This window comes from Macaca mulatta, chromosome 7, assembly GCF_049350105.2.
Source record: "Macaca mulatta isolate MMU2019108-1 chromosome 7, T2T-MMU8v2.0, whole genome shotgun sequence".
In the NCBI taxonomy this organism is placed as follows: Eukaryota; Metazoa; Chordata; class Mammalia; order Primates; family Cercopithecidae; genus Macaca; species Macaca mulatta.
The window spans coordinates 141943026-141960007 of record NC_133412.1 but is presented as its reverse complement, the minus strand read 5'-3'; the positions used below and the strand labels follow the sequence as shown (position 1 = coordinate 141960007).

General features: G+C 50.5%; 1 protein-coding gene across 2 annotated transcripts; it reads left to right on the top strand.

The window, feature by feature from the left end:
• Positions 1 to 2564: 2564 nt before the first annotated feature.
• Positions 2565 to 7987, top strand: ZFP36L1 (ZFP36 ring finger protein like 1). 2 transcript variants are annotated; one of them, XM_077941286.1, is made up of 3 exons: positions 2565 to 2750; positions 5140 to 6105; positions 6823 to 7987. In XM_077941286.1, exons 1-2 carry the CDS (start codon positions 2694 to 2696, stop codon positions 6097 to 6099), a joined length of 1017 nt encoding a protein of 338 aa, XP_077797412.1. In that variant the 5' UTR covers positions 2565 to 2693; the 3' UTR covers positions 6100 to 6105; positions 6823 to 7987. The 2 variants fall into 2 exon arrangements, with proteins under 2 accessions (XP_077797412.1, XP_014999454.1); XM_015143968.3 differs by having other exon boundaries at positions 5140 to 7987.
• The last annotated feature ends 8995 nt before the right edge of the window (positions 7988 to 16982 follow it).

The window sequence follows — 16982 nt, the reverse complement described above, 5'->3', positions numbered from 1 at the left end:
GGAGAGGGGGAGGGGAGGGCCGCCGGGAGTTGGAAAAGCCGAGGAAATTCGAGGAATCAGCTTTCTTTGGAAAAACCCACTTTGTAGCCATTCTGGGGCGCCTGATGGTGCTCCTAGCCGGTCCCGCAGCCTTGGAGCGAAAGCGGCGCCGCCCGATGCAGGGGCACAGCCGGTGCCCCGCGGGGACAGGCCCTGGGCCGGGAAGGGTCCCCGCCCGCTCCCAATCCCCTTCCCCTTTGCTTTTTTCCAGCCCCTCCTCCGGTCCCCCAAGCTGAGCTTCGCGAACCCTCGGGAGTTAAAGACCCGCCGGCCCTTTCTTTTTGGGGGGTGGGGGAGCGGGAATGGGTGGAGGCCGGGGGAATAAAAAACCGAAATAGCTTCACATCAGAACTCAGACTAACCTTGTGGTTTCAACGCGCACCCTGCTCTGTCCTGAAATCTGGAACTCATTACCTCATCACCAAGAAACTGCACGAAATCTTCCCCCCCGCCCCAACACGCACTTGGGCTGGGAAAAGAACGAGCAAACATCCCTGTAAGAAAGAAACCTACACTTGAATGATTTAAATTAAGGTGGATGGAAGTTATTTCCCTTTCTGGCGCTTGCCAGATTTCAAGAAAAGCTGAAAAATGGGAGCAGGGGGAGGGAAGCAACAGGCGGCTGCAGGGCAGCAGCCGGGTTAAAGTGGGGGCCATCCATTTCAGGCAGAGGAGACGAACGAAAGTCGACGCCGCTGGGATCATGTAGGTTCGTGGCTGCAGCAAACGTTGTGTTTGGCAAAGTTGAAAAACAACCGGTTTCTCAAACAGTTGTGATTTGGAAGGTTTCGCTGGGGTTGCCCAGATGTTGATGAATAAATAAGAAATGCATTAAAAAAAAAAAAAGTGTGTGTTGGGGGTGGTGAGAGTGTGACTCGAGCGCTCTCTTCTGCCCGCCCCGTCCTTTCCAAAGAAACGTGCTCATGATGGGGTGACCTAATTACATCGCAATGGAACTCAATCTTAGCCACACCAGCACCGGGTTTCGTAACAGACTCGGCGGCCTCGAGTGCTGGGAAGAAACGTGCGAGGGCCGAGGGGGCGGCGGGGCCCGCGTGGAAATCGGAAAAAAGCGCAGCCCTGCGACTTCCGCCCGGGTCATCACACCAGCACTCGGGCCAAGGCGCAAGGGGCGGGTGGGGGACACGATAACTTTTTATTTGGGTGGGTGGCATCCAAACCTAACAGTATATATTTTATCATTTTCAAGGGAGTCATGCTCCATTGCGGGCCCTTCGGTTTCGTGGCTCCCATGCCCCCCACTCCACCTCCCGCCAAAACGGCGCAGCGTGACAAGCCATACGTTCCACTCCCGTGGGGGCGAGAGAGAAGTAACAAGTTTAAAGTGCCGTCTCCGTCCACCTCTTTACCTTCATTCTTACCAAAGTAACCTTTTTTCATTGTTCTAGAGTCTTGAGGTGTGTGGGGGGAGGATGGAGGAGGAGGGAGGGTTGTGGCGCCGCCTAGAATTCAGAGCACGCGTGGAAAGTAGTGAGCTAGTTGCTCGGTGGGCTTTTTCTGGGAGGAAGGGGCATTCAGGAAGGATTAGGGTTTTCTTGACTAAAGTATAAAGATTGGATGCGTGAAAAGAAACGCCACGCCTAGGCCTGGTAAAACAATCGGCCCTGGTTGTGGTCTTTTTTTGCGACGCCCCCCACCCGCCCACACCCGGAGAGCGCCGGCTGCAAAGCGAGCGCGAGTATCGACGCGTGCGGCGCGCTAAACTGTGCCGCGCTCGCCCCCGCCAGGCCGTGTCCTCCTGGGGGAAAAAGTTTCCCTATTCCCCCCCGCACCGCGCCCCACCCTACGCCCCGCTGGAAAAAAAAACAGCAACATAAAATCCTAGACTTGAACGTTCTGTGCGTCCCAAATTTCTAATGTCCTCGGCCTGCCGGGTTTGCGGAGGGGAGGCGAGTGTAGAAGAGAAGTCGGGAAAAGGTAAGTTGTGCAGACACTTGGGGAAGTTTCAAGGGGATCACCAGCTCAAGATGGAAACCACGGACCGGGCGCTAAGGACGGGCTTCAGCTCCCGCTGGCAAAAAGAGAAAGTCGAGCCCGCCTTCCTGCCCAACAAAAAACAACAACACGACAACAAGAACCCCGGAGGGAGTGGAATGAGTGACGTCACAGCCGCGCTCTGAGGCTGACAAAGGAGGGGGCGCGCCCCTCCCGCTCTGCGCCCGCGCAGCCCCGGAGAGGGGCGCCTGAAGCGCGGGGTAGGGAAGTCAGCCGACTCGAAACTTTTCCTCTTTAAGAAAAAAAAAAGTTGTGCGCGGCTCGGAGTGGGTTTTTTTTTTTTTTTTCCGCCTTCTTTTCTCGTCTCCCCTCCCCCTTCTTCCTTTTGAAAGTTTCTTCTCCTCCCCCTGCCCCCCCCCCTCCCCGCCTGACCGCATGGCTGATTCAACTCCAGTGTCAATCAACTTCTTTTTCCTCCTCTTCCTCATTTAAATAAGTTTAAAGCTCCTCCTCCCCCCGGCCCACCAAATCTGAAACTTTATAAATTGGGCTTTGCGCGCCCCAGCCCCGGAGTCAGAAAGGCGAGGGGCGCCGGGAACTGGCGTGTGGGACTCCAGACAGGAGAGGCTGCGCCTTCCCCGCATCGGGACCTTCGCGACACACCAGATCCTCGCCCCTGGCCCGCGCGAGCGCACAGAATGACCACCACCCTCGTGTCTGCCACCATCTTCGACTTGAGCGAAGTTTTATGCAAGGTAAAGGGGGGCGGAGCGTTTGCTTTTCAAAAAGTCTTTTTCTTTTGCCTTAAAATATAATCCCCAAAAGTTTGGGTCTTGGAAGGCAGTGGGGTAGGTGGTGCAGCGAGATGATTCTTTTCTCCTCCCGCATTTCTCCCAAGTTTGAAGGAATTTGGCCTCGTCCTTCCCACCCTTTGAGTTTCAACAGTTCCTGGCGGGGATTACATGTGAATCTGGAGGCCAGGGTTTTGAGGGGCGAAGTTTGCCTGGCAGGGCAGCCCGGGGGCCTCGGGGGGAGGGCTGAGATTGGGACAAGTTTTGGGCGATTCTTTTTTACGTAACGTGCTGCTGGATCCCAGGTTCGCTGGTCTGATCGGGTTCCCAGTGTGCGTCCTAGGTCTGTCCAGCAGCATTACCCACCCGTGGGGTTGGGAGTGGGAGATCCCTCGGGGAAGTGAGTCTCGGGACGTTGTTTTCCTCCACTCTTTGCGGGGTGCTGGGGCTATGCGAGGAAGAAAGGCCAAGTTGTGATTCAAAAAGATGTTGCAGAACAAGTTTGCAGTGGGGCTTGAGTCCGCCCTAGCTCCGTTGGGCTTCTTCCCGCGATAGCCGATCGTGCAGCAAACTTTGGGGTGAAAGAGGCATTCAGGTTGACCCGCTTACCTGTGTTGCAGAGGCATTGCGGTTCGTCGATTGCGGCGGGGGGTGGGGGGAGGATGGGGGGGAGGATGGGGGGGCGGGTGGCGACAAAATGCTGGCTTGAACTCAAGAGTCCCGCGAGTAAGGATTTAATGGGGGCCTCCTTAAAACATGTTGCTTGTCAGCCAGTGTTGAAAAAGCAAGTTTTAAGCTCGGAATGTTCCAGGACTGCGGTTTAAATATACATAGCAAAAGCCTACGGATGTTGTTAAATTTCTTTCCAACCTCCCCCTCCCAATTTGAAAGGGTGAAGCTGCTGGGCTACTTTTTAATTGCTGAAGTGTTCTGCCTTCTCTTAACACGTCGGGTCATGTTGCTCTGTTTTCCCAGCTTGCTGCTCCTGTTGGTGCAGCTGCCAACGCCCCAGGGCTTCAGGGTTGGGGTGCAGGGACGCCGAGGAGCTGAAGAGTAACTTTAAAAAAGTTTGAATTTTTCAGCTTCCTTCCCTCCCTGCACATTCCCAAACTCCACTTGCCGGCCCGGCTGCCAGAGCTCCCCAACACTTCTTCCTTCTTTTCTCGACTCTCCTGGCTCTTTGATCTATTTCTTTCTTTGGCCCCCTCCCCCCTCAGGACTTTTTAAATGAACCTCATTGTTGGGAACCAGCTCTCCACTGGGTTCCTGTAATCCTCTCGGTGGGGTGGTTGCAGTTACAGATTCCCGGTCCCCCCCTGCTGATCCTAAGGGACCAACATTAGAATTTGCACAATGACATCCACATGGGCTGGGAACTAACTCCTAGGTCCCTGACCTGCACCCTTTCCAAATCTTGGGTATATTTGGGCAGGTGACCAGGGTCCTATTGGAACAGAAACCTGCCATTGGTGGCTCTGCCCCCATCCCCACCACCCCCAATCTGCTATTGACAAGGAGGTGGGTAGGGGGGTTGGTGCTTTCCTTTTCCTTTCCATCTGCAGCTTTGCGTTAAAGATTAAACACTGGAGCTCTTATCCAAGCCTGCTATTGCAGCCAGAAGACTAATTGCAAAGGCATCTTCTCAGTGAAGGGGGCGGGGTGGGCTGGGGGTGAGTGGAAATGGTGAGAGATTATTGTAGAAAATATCTTTTCTGGGAACTTAGGGCAGAGAGTTTTATTTTCAGGAATCACATCCCTGTCTCCCTCAACCTCAGACCAGGCCCCCAATCTCCTCCCCACAAGAAAAAGCAAAGGCAGTCTGAAAACCTGTTGCCAAAGGAAGGGAACACTTCTGAAGGAGAAATTTGAGAGTCTTAGGCCAGGTCTTGAGGGAGGGGGTATCAATTAAGCAGAGACTGATTAGAAGGGGACCTAAACTAGCCTATAATAGACTCCTTTCTGAGGTTTACCTGTTTTTGTTGCGGCGGGGGGCGGGGAGGGGAGCAGGGGGGCAATCTAGATAGGTCCGGGTTGTGTGAGATATTTTGAGTTGAAGAATCTGTTTGACCAGTAAAGAAGTTGAACTTTACAGATTAAAGTGGTAGCTTTGAGGACAGGGGATATGGGGGTTGCATTTCAGGAGTCAGCGTGGAGCAGTGTGCTTGTCACACAGTCTGGATCTTGTGGTGAATGGCCTATGGGAGGGAGAGAGCGAAGGGAGCTTGCTAGAGCAGAGGTAGAGATGAGTTCTTTGAGAAGGAGCGGGCGTTTGTGATTGTGTAGGGGGCTGCCCATAGTGGACATCCTGGTGGGGTTTCCTCCGTCCTTACCATCCTCTCTCTTCTCTTTTCAGGGTAACAAGATGCTCAACTACAGTGCTCCCAGTGCAGGGGGTTGCCTGCTGGACAGAAAGGCAGTGGGCACCCCTGCTGGTGGGGGCTTCCCTCGGAGGCACTCAGTCACCCTGCCCAGCTCCAAGTTCCACCAGAACCAGCTCCTCAGCAGCCTCAAGGGTGAGCCAGCCCCCGCTCTGAGCTCGCGAGACAGCCGCTTCCGAGACCGCTCCTTCTCCGAAGGGGGCGAGCGGCTGCTGCCCACCCAGAAGCAGCCCGGGAGCGGCCAGGTCAACTCCAGCCGCTACAAGACGGAGCTGTGCCGCCCCTTTGAGGAAAACGGTGCCTGTAAGTACGGGGACAAGTGCCAGTTCGCACACGGCATCCACGAGCTCCGCAGCCTGACCCGCCACCCCAAGTACAAGACGGAGCTGTGCCGCACCTTCCACACCATCGGCTTTTGCCCCTATGGGCCCCGCTGTCACTTCATCCACAACGCCGAGGAGCGCCGTGCCCTGGCCGGGGCCCGGGACCTCTCCGCTGACCGTCCCCGCCTCCAGCATAGCTTTAGCTTTGCTGGATTTCCCAGTGCCGCTGCCACCGCCGCTGCCACCGGGCTGCTGGACAGCCCCACGTCCATCACCCCACCCCCTATTCTGAGTGCCGATGACCTCCTGGGCTCACCTACCCTGCCCGATGGCACCAATAACCCTTTTGCCTTCTCCAGCCAGGAGCTGGCAAGCCTCTTTGCCCCTAGCATGGGGCTGCCCGGGGGTGGCTCCCCAACCACCTTCCTATTCCGGCCCATGTCCGAGTCCCCTCACATGTTTGACTCTCCCCCCAGCCCTCAGGATTCTCTCTCGGACCAGGAGGGCTACCTGAGCAGCTCCAGCAGCAGCCACAGTGGCTCAGACTCCCCGACCTTGGACAACTCAAGACGCCTGCCCATCTTCAGCAGACTTTCCATCTCAGATGACTAAGCCAGGGTAGGGAGGGACCTCCTGCCTACTCCAGCCCCTTCCCTGCACCCACATCCCATACCCTCTTCTCCCTACCCATCCAATTCCCCACAGGCCCTACATTCACAAGGTTAAGCTCAACCCCTTCCCCCAGCACCTCAGAATGCCCCCTCCCTCTCCCCCTCATAACCCCACCTAACATAAGGACAAGTCAATTTGTCAGTAGCTTCTTCTGGCTTGAAACCCCCTCCCTGGATTTTAGCCCACTTACCATGCATAACAGACAAGTCCCATATTTTGTCAGTAGATGCCTTTTTCTCCCCCCCCCCCTCCCCCCCCCCGGCTTAAGCCTTAAGTGCCAAATCACAAGAGAAAAGCAGTAACAGTTTACAGAAGCAACTTAGTGCCTTGTAATCTAACTTTGTCACTGTGACTACATTACCTCTTCAGCGCCAGAGGGCACCCGTGGGCCTCCCTCCCGGAGCCTCTGCCCATGGGGGGGTGGAGACCCGGAACCAGCAGCCCCCTCCACTGGCGACGCAACTGCACCTTCCCTCATTTCAGTCTCCCGCACACTTATTCCTCCCCTTTTCCCGGCGGCACGTCTCCCCCTGTCCCCTCTCCCCGGCCCCTTGAAAGAGTTGTTGCCAGACTAGGGTTTTGGGGGAAATCTGTCTTGACATTCAAAACCTTTTTCTTCCCGATCTGAATCCCTGTTGACTAATCTTGCCTGGGTTTGTGTAGGTCTGCAGGAAGGAAGGCTGAAAAAGCGGATGAAGATTTTGACTTAAGTGGGACTTTGTGATTTAATTTTTTCTTTTTTTTTAAGTGGGGAGGAAGGGGAAGCTAGATGGACTAGGAGAGACTTGATTTTGGTGCTAAAGTTCCCCAGTTCATATGTGACATCTTTTTAAAAAAAATAACAACAAAAAAAAAAAAATGAGAGAAAAGCTAAAAAAAAAAAAAAAAAAAAAAAAAAGTAAGGGGTGAGCAGTTAATGGTATTCATTCCACATACAATATCTGTGTAAAACGATTTCCTGTAGAAGTAGCTTTAATGGTTTTTGCTCTAGAATACCGTAGGTCTATCCTTAGAGCACTCACGCCATGCTTTCTTCCCTGGGTTTTAAACTTCATATAACTTTCAGAAATTGGAGAGCAAAAATTTTGCTTGTCACTGCACATCAATATAAAAAAGCTTATTTAACTTATCAAAACGTATTTATTGCCAAACTATGCTTTTTTTGTTAATTTTGTTCATATTTATCGGGATGACAAATCCATAGAATATATTCTTTTATGTTAAATTATGATCTTCATATTAATCTTAAAATTTTGTGACGTGTCTTTTTCCTTTTTTCCACAGTTTTAATATATTATTCTTCAACGACATTTTTTTGTAACTTTACACTTTTTTGGTTATTTTATTTTAAAAAAATGAAAAATTAATTTAAAAAAATGCAAAAAACTGTTGGATTATTTATTTTAGAAATTCCCCCCTTTGTGTCGGACTGCAAATTGAGTTTCTTTCTCTTTAGGCCTTTCACAACTAGGACTGAGAATGTATGTAAAAGTTCTGTGACAGTACAGAAGGAAAACAACTTTTTATGTATAGCTTCTAAAAGGGAAAAAAAAAAAAGAGAGAAACCCTTTGACTTCCACGTGCCCATCTCAAGACATTCCACTCACAGATTTGAGGTTCTGGATTCCAGGTCTGGAGTTTTCCAATGTTAATGTAAACAGAACTGGCACACACACATTAAGATGAATGTAATTATTATTCCTCTTGCTGGTCACTACCGTCGCTTTCTATTTCTCTTTCTTTGTGTGAATTTATTTAAAAGAAAAAAAAACTTTTTGTAACGACTATTTGCAGTTTAAAAATCAATAAACCCCGTTTTTTCAAGAAACATTGATGGTGGAGCTGGTTTTACTTGGTTTTGGTTTGACTTTGCCAGTAAGGTTCTCCCCTTGTATACCGTGCAGGTCCTGGGGAGGAGGGGAGAGAGGGCTGTGGCTGTGGTTGGCCACATCTCATCCCTATAGCTAAGCCTATAGCTCCCTTCCTTGATGCTGGCAGTTTGCTGAGTTTAGAGGGGACGGGGTGGAGGTTTTCTGCAAAGGAGCCTGAACTTCCTGCTGTATTACTTCTGGAAAGACTGCAGTGTGTTAGTTGTTGGCTGAATAGCAACGGGCCCAGCCTTGCCGACACCTGTGTAGCCTCAGCGGTTCTTCTGGGGAGCCAAGGCTCAGGGCCTTCCAGTCTGCCCCGCCCAGCCTGTTGTCTTCATTCCTTCGGATAGTGTTTGGGGTGTCAAAATGATAAAGGAGGACCTAGCACATGGCAGTTGCAGGCTTGGATTTGAGTGAGTTCTTTTATTGGGGTGCCTTGGGCTCATTTTGCCCACAGGAAATTTACCTCAGTCCTAGCCTTTCAACACGTACCCGCGTGGGGTGGGTGTAAGGAAGCACTGCCTGCTTGGAGAGGAACATCCAGCGGGGTGAGGGGCTCAGTCACAAGGAACTGGGGACCGGGACTGGATTTGACATACCCTTTTGGGTTTGGAGGGCTGTTAAGGGGAAGTGAGTGTTAACACTGGCCAACACAACACAGCAAGTAACCAAGGGTTCCCACCACCTTAGTTACAATCTCAGATGCTATGCAAAATTAGGTGTGTTGTCATCTTGGGAAAGGTGGGGTCTCCTTGGCTAGAAGCACCCCCACCAAGGCTGGATGACCACTTACAGGTGGCATTTCACCTGCTGGAAGAGTTGGAACTTTCTCAAAATCTTGAGTGTGAGCCTTGGGAGGATTTATTTGGGGACAGGCAGAGATTGCTATTTGAAGCTCACTTGCCTTTGGTTCCTTACACCGAGTAAGTTTTGGGGGTTCAGCTGAGTCACCATGATTCCACCAGTCCTCTTCCAAAGGTCTGCAGCAGACATTGGGCAGGCCAGGGATGTCCCTGAGACTCGAAGACCTACCTCTACTCTCAACTCATTTTCCTGGTCATCAGGTATCTACTGGGGATCAGGGGGGTGAGGCAGAAAAACAGGGACTATTACCTGTTCTAGGGCAGGGGCTGGTGGTTTAGGAAGGGGAAAAGCAGCCCTTCTTGGGACTGGAGTAAACCTAGGCCTCTTGTTCCTTAAGGAGGAAATGGCTTTGTGTGTATGTGGAGGTGGTGGTGGTGGTTGGTGGTGGTGGCATGTGATCTTTTCGGAGTAAAAACAAAAAATACATTTAATCATTCACCTTGAGCTCATTCCCTGCAGGCATACCTGAGCATGTGGCAGACACCTTTCTAACTTCCCCTCTCATGGTGACACTGGTTAGGTTCCTAGAGGCCCAGGCATACCTCCTGGCCAGCCCGGAATTTCCTCTATGGGAGTCAGTCCTTTGACTTAGTCAGTCCTTTGACTTTGTCTAACCAAGACAGAGACATTGACTACTGGAGGCCCTGGAGGGTGGGGGTTGGCTGTAAAGCCCAGGGGAGACTCCTTATCATGTGGGGAAGCTCCATGTCCCCGGGCCTTAACCCTTTACCTCCACCTAAGTGTCTCCCTGGGGAACTCACTCAGGCTGGGATTGAGGTCACCCAGGCCCATGTGTGGTGGCCACAAGAGCCTGGTTGTGTCCCTTCGAGTCCTTAAAGTTAAAGGAACTAACTGTTCCCTTGGGAAAGGGAACAGCAGAATCTTTCAGGCCCATTATTTCTCCAGGATGTTAGAAGAAGGGGCCTCAGCAGCAGCCCGGTACTGTAGTCCGGCAGGGAGGCCGGGGAAGTGTGAGCCCAGAGCTGGCAAGAAACTCCTATCTCTGAGCTGCTCAGCAGCTGGGAAGGATAGGAACTATGCCGAGGGAGTTGAAGGGAAGGCCTTCACGAGGGAAGTGGGTCAGGAAAGGCCAGGCCAATCCTGGGGCACAAGGCCTTCTTCTCCACCCCTTACCCTGGAGGCCGGGGTGTCTTGAAGGCTGGGTTTAGGGGCCTGCACCAGGTCTGCCATGGATGAGTGGGGCCTCTGTGGCTGCTGGCCCTGCAACCCACTCTCTGGCTGTTAGATGAAGATCTTCCCTTGGAGTAGCTCAAAGAAATGAGCTATTTTGGCCACTGAGCAATGCCTTTCCTGGCCTGGAGGCCTCATTCTCAGGAGGAAGGCTAGGGGCCTGCTACAGTTCAGTGACACTCATGAAAGGAGGGCTTTGAGGGCCAACTGAGATTGTGGGTTAGTCTGAAGATGGGTTTTACAGTCAAGTGTATCACAAGGCACTGGTTACTGAAGAGGTTGAGTGGGTCATGGCAGGGGAAGGATCCAGGGCATGAAGGAAGAAGAGGTGTTGAATGGAGCCCTTGGACCAGGGTTCAAATCCCAGCTCCCCTTCTACCAGCTGTGCTTTGGATAAATGACTCAACCTTGGATTTTTCAGCTGTGTCTCAAGGGGTTACTGTGAGATCAAGTGAGCCATTAGTCATGACAGCTCTTTGTAAGTGCCAGGTAGTCCTCTAAGAACCTCCTGTGTATTAACTCATTGAATGATCATAATGACCCTATGGAGGAAGCTCTATACTATTCCCTTTGTACAGATGGAGAAATTGGGGTGCAGAGAAATTCACTAATTTGTCACACAGGGAGACAGTGTCAGAATTTGAACCCAGGCAGGCAAGCTCCATCACTGCGTTTCCCCACTATGCTAGAGTGTTGTAGGCTGGGACACTGGTGCAGTCCCTGGCACATAGTAACTGCAAATCAATCAGTGTTAGTTGCCCTCTCCCTTGGCCTTTTGTGGAGATTCTGCATGAACAGAGGAGGCAACCAGTTGGATTAGATGATTCTGCACACACCCCCTCTGTTGAGTGCCATGACCTCACCTCCCAAGAGGCCCTGCATTGGCACATTTGGAGGATGGAGTCTGGGAGGAGGGGGTAAGCCATCCCCTTGGACTTTCCCCTTCTCTGCCTGCCATGAGGTGGCTTCTGTTAATGATCAACAGACCAAAGGGTGCCCTGGGGCTGCCTCAGGGAGTTGGCTCCATGCCCTTCTTCCCCCGGGGTCTTCCACCCCTGTGTGTAGCCAACCATTTAATCATGTCTGGCTGGACTGACTGGAGGCTACCTGAGTTCAGAGGGGGAGGAGGCAGGGAGGTTAGCCAGGATCCTGGTCACCCCCTTGCTGCCTTGCAGGTGGCCCTTCTAAGGTCTGCCGCTTGCCTGCTGGGCAGCAGGCAGAGATTCTGAAGGTTGGAAAGCAAGGCAAAACCTCAGCCTTTTCTTGAGGTCAGGTCAGCACTGGGGGTCTCACCTCTTGATAGGTAAGGCTTGTGTTGAGAAACCTGGCCTACAATGCTTTCTGTGGGAGTCCCAGATGGTTACAGCTGAGTTACCATCATAGAGAACTAGACTCTGAGGAGCCAGGGCAGGGGTTGCCCGTGAGAGCCAACTGCTGGTCAGTGGACAAGGATGCCTCCTCCACATTGAGGCTGTTTGCAGTTGTTTTGAAATGTTGGCAAAGCCCAGATCTCAAAGTACAGGGCTGTGAGTGATGACTGTACCTGTGCTATCAGCTTGGGTTGCAATAAGAATAAATATGGGCAATTGCCAGAACTAAAGCAATTTTTTCAGCACCTGGAGCCAGGCAGGTAGCTTCCCCCTGACTCTAAATGTACTTCAGGGAGAAGGAGCTCATGACCACACAGGTTAGCGTTCATTTCTGCCAATCCCAGTATTCCAGGGCTATGGGAGGCTCTGTTGTCCTTGGTAAGGAGCTAGTTTTGGAGTTACAGGGACCTGGGTTCAAGTCCCTGTTCGGCCTCAAAGTCACTTGTGACTTTAAGCTAAACACTTAGTAAAAAGTTAAGATCCCAGTTTCCTCATTTGTAAAATGGGATGATGGTGATGATGATGATGATAATGATATCTAGGTCAATGGATAGAAAAACTGTGGTATTGTCACACCATGGAATACTATGCAGCTACATAAAAGAACAAATAACTGACACACAACAATGTGGATGAATTGCAAGAGCAAAGTTGAGTGAAAGAGACCAGCCACAACAGAGCACATATTGTATGAGCCCATTTGTATGAAGTTCATAAACAGGCAAAAGTGACCTATGATGATTGATATTTGATTAGAAGATAGAGCATACATGTAAAAGTTCATTGACCTGTGCACTGAAGATTTGAGCACTTCACTGTAAGTTATACTTCAAAAATACAAACCTATACAGTTGTCACAAGTGTTAAATAATACATGTAAGGAAAAGAAAAAGAAATTCAGTACCTGGCCCATTATAGGCACTTAATAAATTGTGGCTGATCTTTGTAATAGCAACAGTGGAGGATGCAGGTACTATTCTAGTCCCCTTTTATAGAAGGAGGGAATGGTCTCAGAGCAGCCGAGTAACTTGCCCAGGGGATGTGGGGTTTGAATCCCACCCCAGTAGCTCTCAAGCTTGCACACTGTCCTACTACCTAATACTGTCCCTCAGTGAACAGGTGCTGTTTCTGCAGGAAAGCTAAATTCGCAGTAATCCAGGCACAACCAAGTTGACTAATTAGTAAGTGTAATCATCTACATTAGAAAAGTTTTTCTTTTTGCAGATTTAAAATAAGCCTCCTTGCTAGTCAGTACCTCCCACACCCTGTGAGAGGTAAGGGGAGGCTGATTTGGGGGCTACCTGGGCTCTGAGTGGCTGGAGAGAGGAGAACCTTGACTATCTGGTGGGCCAGCATCCAGAGGCCACTGTCCTGGGAGTCACCCTGTGGGCTGCTTGCCTGCCTGTCCTGGCCTATCCCTCCCCTGGGCTGATAAGGGCTGTGAGGCCTCTGAGGGGCCTGACTGGCTTAGAGGGGCCTTGGGGAACGCCTGCCTGGCCCAGCCCCACTTCACTGGCTCTCAAGCTCAAGGGTGCACAGAAGCCTTATATGGCTATCACAGCACCACTTCCACTCTCTGTTGCATTCTACTCTTTTGGGAAGTGGTTCTTGGAGCTCCACAGGGAGATGTTCAGCTCAACCAGTAGATCCAGCCACCCCAAGGAGCTGGGAGTGAGTTCTTGCTGGGCTGACCTCCTCTGTGCAGTATCTGCACAATTGGCTTAGCCTCAGTGCTCCGGGAAGGGCCCAAGGCTTGGGGTCAGACAGCAGGGCAAAATTTGAGGAGGTGCTCACTCTCAGGGTCTTACAAGTGAGTGCCTCCTGAAGTTGCACACACTAGGCTTGTGATTTGCTTTACTCTCATTCCAGCCCTGTCAGGCAGCCCTGGATTTGTGATCCTGCTCAGCCATTTTCAAGCTGTTTGATCTTGAGCAAGTTGCTTAACCTCTCTGAGACTTGTTTTTCTCCTCTACGCATGGGGTACAGGAAGCATACTCACCCTGCCCACATTATAGGGCTGTGGTGAGGATCAGATGAAATGGGGAGGAAGGAGCTCTGGAAATGACAAGACCCTAGACAAATGTCATATTGAGAGTGTGGGAGCAGCTTGCCATCCTCAGAATGACAGAGCCCTTCTCTAAAGCTGTTTGAGTATCAAAATGTGGTACTTTGCCATCTTGGCTCACTCTCTTGATTTTCTACCGCAAACTCACATATGGTGTGAGTGTTATAGGTGGTTCTCTTGAATTTATATAGTAAAAATAATAACATGAACCAGGAGTTGTGAAGACTTATCATGCACACTGGCAGCTGGGCCTCTATCACATGGTTACATCATTAGCCCCATTTTACAGATGGGGAAAGTTGGGCTCAGGGAGAAGTCACTATTCCCAATTACACAGCTGTATACCACTGAGCCAGGACCCAGGTCTGTTGGGCTGCAACACCCAAGCTCTCGGCCTCCACTTGTAAAAGGAGGCAGATGTCAAATGGCCTGAGTCACTTAACAGGTCCAGGTTCCGATGTTCACCTTCCCCTGGGGACCCATTGTCATGGAGGAGAATTTCTCCTCTCAGCCCATCATTTCCTGAGATGTCTCCATCACATCTGGTCACCCTCTCTGCAGCCCAGGGGCCTGGGGTAGTGAGCAGAGGTAGGGTTCGCTTTCTGCCTCCTTTACAAACGGAAGAGCTGAGGTGAAACGTGGTGTTGGCAACTGCGCTGGGCTCACCTTTGGGTGCAGCAGTGGCTTTGAAACCACGCCTGTTCTCAGTGGTGCTGCTGCATGGTTGGGGTGGAGGAAACCATATTTTATCACTCACAGGGGTGTTGTCTTGTGTAATGTGTGATCAGGAGGGAGCCTTCTAAGGGCTAAGCTGATTATTTTCTAATCAGTTAACAGCTTTATAGTCTACTTGAAACTTGTGACCTTGGGGCTGGCTGTAGAAGGCACCAGGATCGTTGCTGGCATTGGTGTTCCCTCTTTTGGTGCCTTGTTTTCTGAGAGATACTGTCCATTATGATTAGACTGCATTCAAGCAGTTCCTCTCCATTCAAGGAAGTCATTTATTCCTGCAAATGCAGGGGTCAGAGGGGGAAAAATGGTGGATTCTCAGAGCTCCAGCCAGCAGCAGAAGCCAGCAAGGGAGGAGGAAGGAGGCATGACCAGATCAGCACAGCCAGCGCTCAGATCCTCCCCCAGCTGCCTCAAGCCAAGGGAAGGAGGGCAGGGCTCTGAGGCTTCCTTCATTGGCTCAGGAAGGCCTGTCTCCTAAGGAGTTTTTTTCCTTTGTTACTAATGATTTTACTGGGCCAGCCTAGCGGGCTCTGAGGCATTAGGAGCAGCCAGGCAGTTGGTTCAGTTAGACTATTAGACTTGGGTAAAAGCTGAAATAGTGCCAACTTTGGTGTTGTCCCTAACCCCTGCTTATCTCTGTGCATCCTGTAGCTTTTGGGTTGGTTTGGGGCAGGAGCTGCATCTTCCCACACAATGGATGACACCTGCAACCCAAACGATGTGCCCACCCTCGAATGGAAACCCCTTCAGCAGCGTGTGGTCAGACATTCTGGGGAGACTGCTGGAGTGCAGGTTCACATGAAAGGGGGTTAGGGAGCTGGGCTTTCTCTTCATAAGCATGCACTAAATATCTCTGGAGGTTTAGATGTCCATCCCCACATACAAGCAAACCTGGGGGTTACGCATTGCTGCAGCTGCCACCAGTTTGGAGACTGAAAGGAACAAGTCCCACCCCGGCCATCGCTTGCTGATGAAACTTGATGGTCACTTTCTATTTCCAGGCTTCCATTTTCTTCTCTGTGAGATAGAGGGTGGGGCCAAAGAATAGTTTGTTTCATGATTCCATGAATATCTTAGAAAGCAAAATGCACAGAGCCAAATTTCCTTTGCCACGCCGCATGACAGGGCAACGGAACTGGCAGTGTTGTTGCTATAAAACCCCAACTAGAGTTACAGACGGAAGGGAGTTGGTATGTCCTGTCACTGATGTCAGGTGACTCACACAGATGGGTTTGGGACTCTAGAAGCTGGCTGTCGGAACATCTTTGAAGTGGTGGTTTTAAACACTTTTATGAACTGTAGGCTGAATGAGAACATGTAAGTCATTCTCTTGGTATGTTGTATTTTCCCAAACACGCTATTTCAAATTGAAACATTGCAACAACTGTCTTAATTTAGGATGTGCTTTGCATTTGAACATGCTCCTTATTAGCTGACTGGTTTTTGTGATGCTCAGAGAATGAGTTACTCAGGTTTAAAGTCACAGGGAGGCAGATTTTGGCTCAGTCCAGGGAAGACCTTTTTAAGACGCTGAGCTGACCTTTGGAGGTAGTGGACTTCCTGTTGTTAGTAATGTTCAAACAAAAGCTAGGTGTTCCCCCCACCCAACTCTCCCTCTCCTGGGTCAGGGACATTGCAGAGTGATTCTTTGACATCCTATCCAAAGCAGTCCCCCCCTCCTCACTCTCTATGTATCATTCTGGTTTAATATTTCAGTACTTATTACTCTCAGAAAGTGCCAAGTTCATTTAATTCTTGACTTGTCTGTCATTATCTCACCCAGCTTGAAGGTAAATCTGGTGAGGCAGGCTCCTGGGCTCTTATTAATTGTTTTTTTTTTTTTTTTTTTTGAAGTAGAGTCTCACTCCGTCACCCAGGCTGGAGTGCAGTGGCTTGATCTCGGTTCACTGCAACCTCCACCCCCAGGGTTCAAGTGATTTTTCTGCCTCAGCCTCCTGAGTAGCTGGGACTACAGGTGCCTGCCACCACGCCTGGCTAAGTTTTGTATTGCTAGTAGAGACAGGGTTTGACTATGTTGGCCAGGCTGGTCTCGAACTCCTGACCTCAAGTAATCTGTCTGTCTCAGCCTCCCAAAGTGCTGGGATTATGGCGTGAGCCACCGCGCCTGGCCTCCTGTTCACCATTCTATTTCATATCAACGCTGATGCCTGGCGCTCAGCAGGCACTTACCTACTGAATGGATGATTTTTCTATTGGTACAGGTGTTAGAGCTTCTAAGAGCCCAATGTTCTAAGGGATTAGACCTTCAAAAGCTGGCTGTAGGTGTTTGAGGGAGCCGTGGTGTCCTGAGATTAATGAGTAGAGGAGTGAGTATTAGGAATTGGACATGTGGCCCCTCTCTGGCTGTTTGTCCTGGGGTGAGTCACCCGACCTTTTTGGGTCTCAGTTGCTTCATTTGTAAAAAGAAAGAGTTGGATTCAGTTATCTTTATGGCTCCTTCCAGCTGGACTATCTTGTGATTCAAGTATTCTGTGTTTGTACTCACTCCTCTGTTCTCAAACTGTTTGTTCAACTCTCTTTTATTAGGGGTTCTAGGCCTGTTGAAACTGACAAAAAAAAGTAGCCCTGGGAAGCAAAGAGTAAATATTATACAAGTGCAAATGAATTACTATTGTATTCTGTATAACAAATTATAAGGACTACAGAGAGACTCCAAGGGAACTGACGATTTAATTAAATAATCATCAGGTTAAATATAGCTCATTCAAC

Excerpts from the sequence above, each read along its gene's own strand:
- ZFP36L1 (XM_077941286.1), top strand. The coding sequence starts at position 2,694 with ATGACCACCACCCTCGTGTCTGCCACCATCTTCGACTTGAGCGAAGTT. Across the intron at positions 2,751-5,139 it reads TGAGCGAAGTTTTATGCAAG|GGTAACAAGATGCTCAACTA; the intron begins GTAAAGGGGGGC and ends TTCTCTTTTCAG.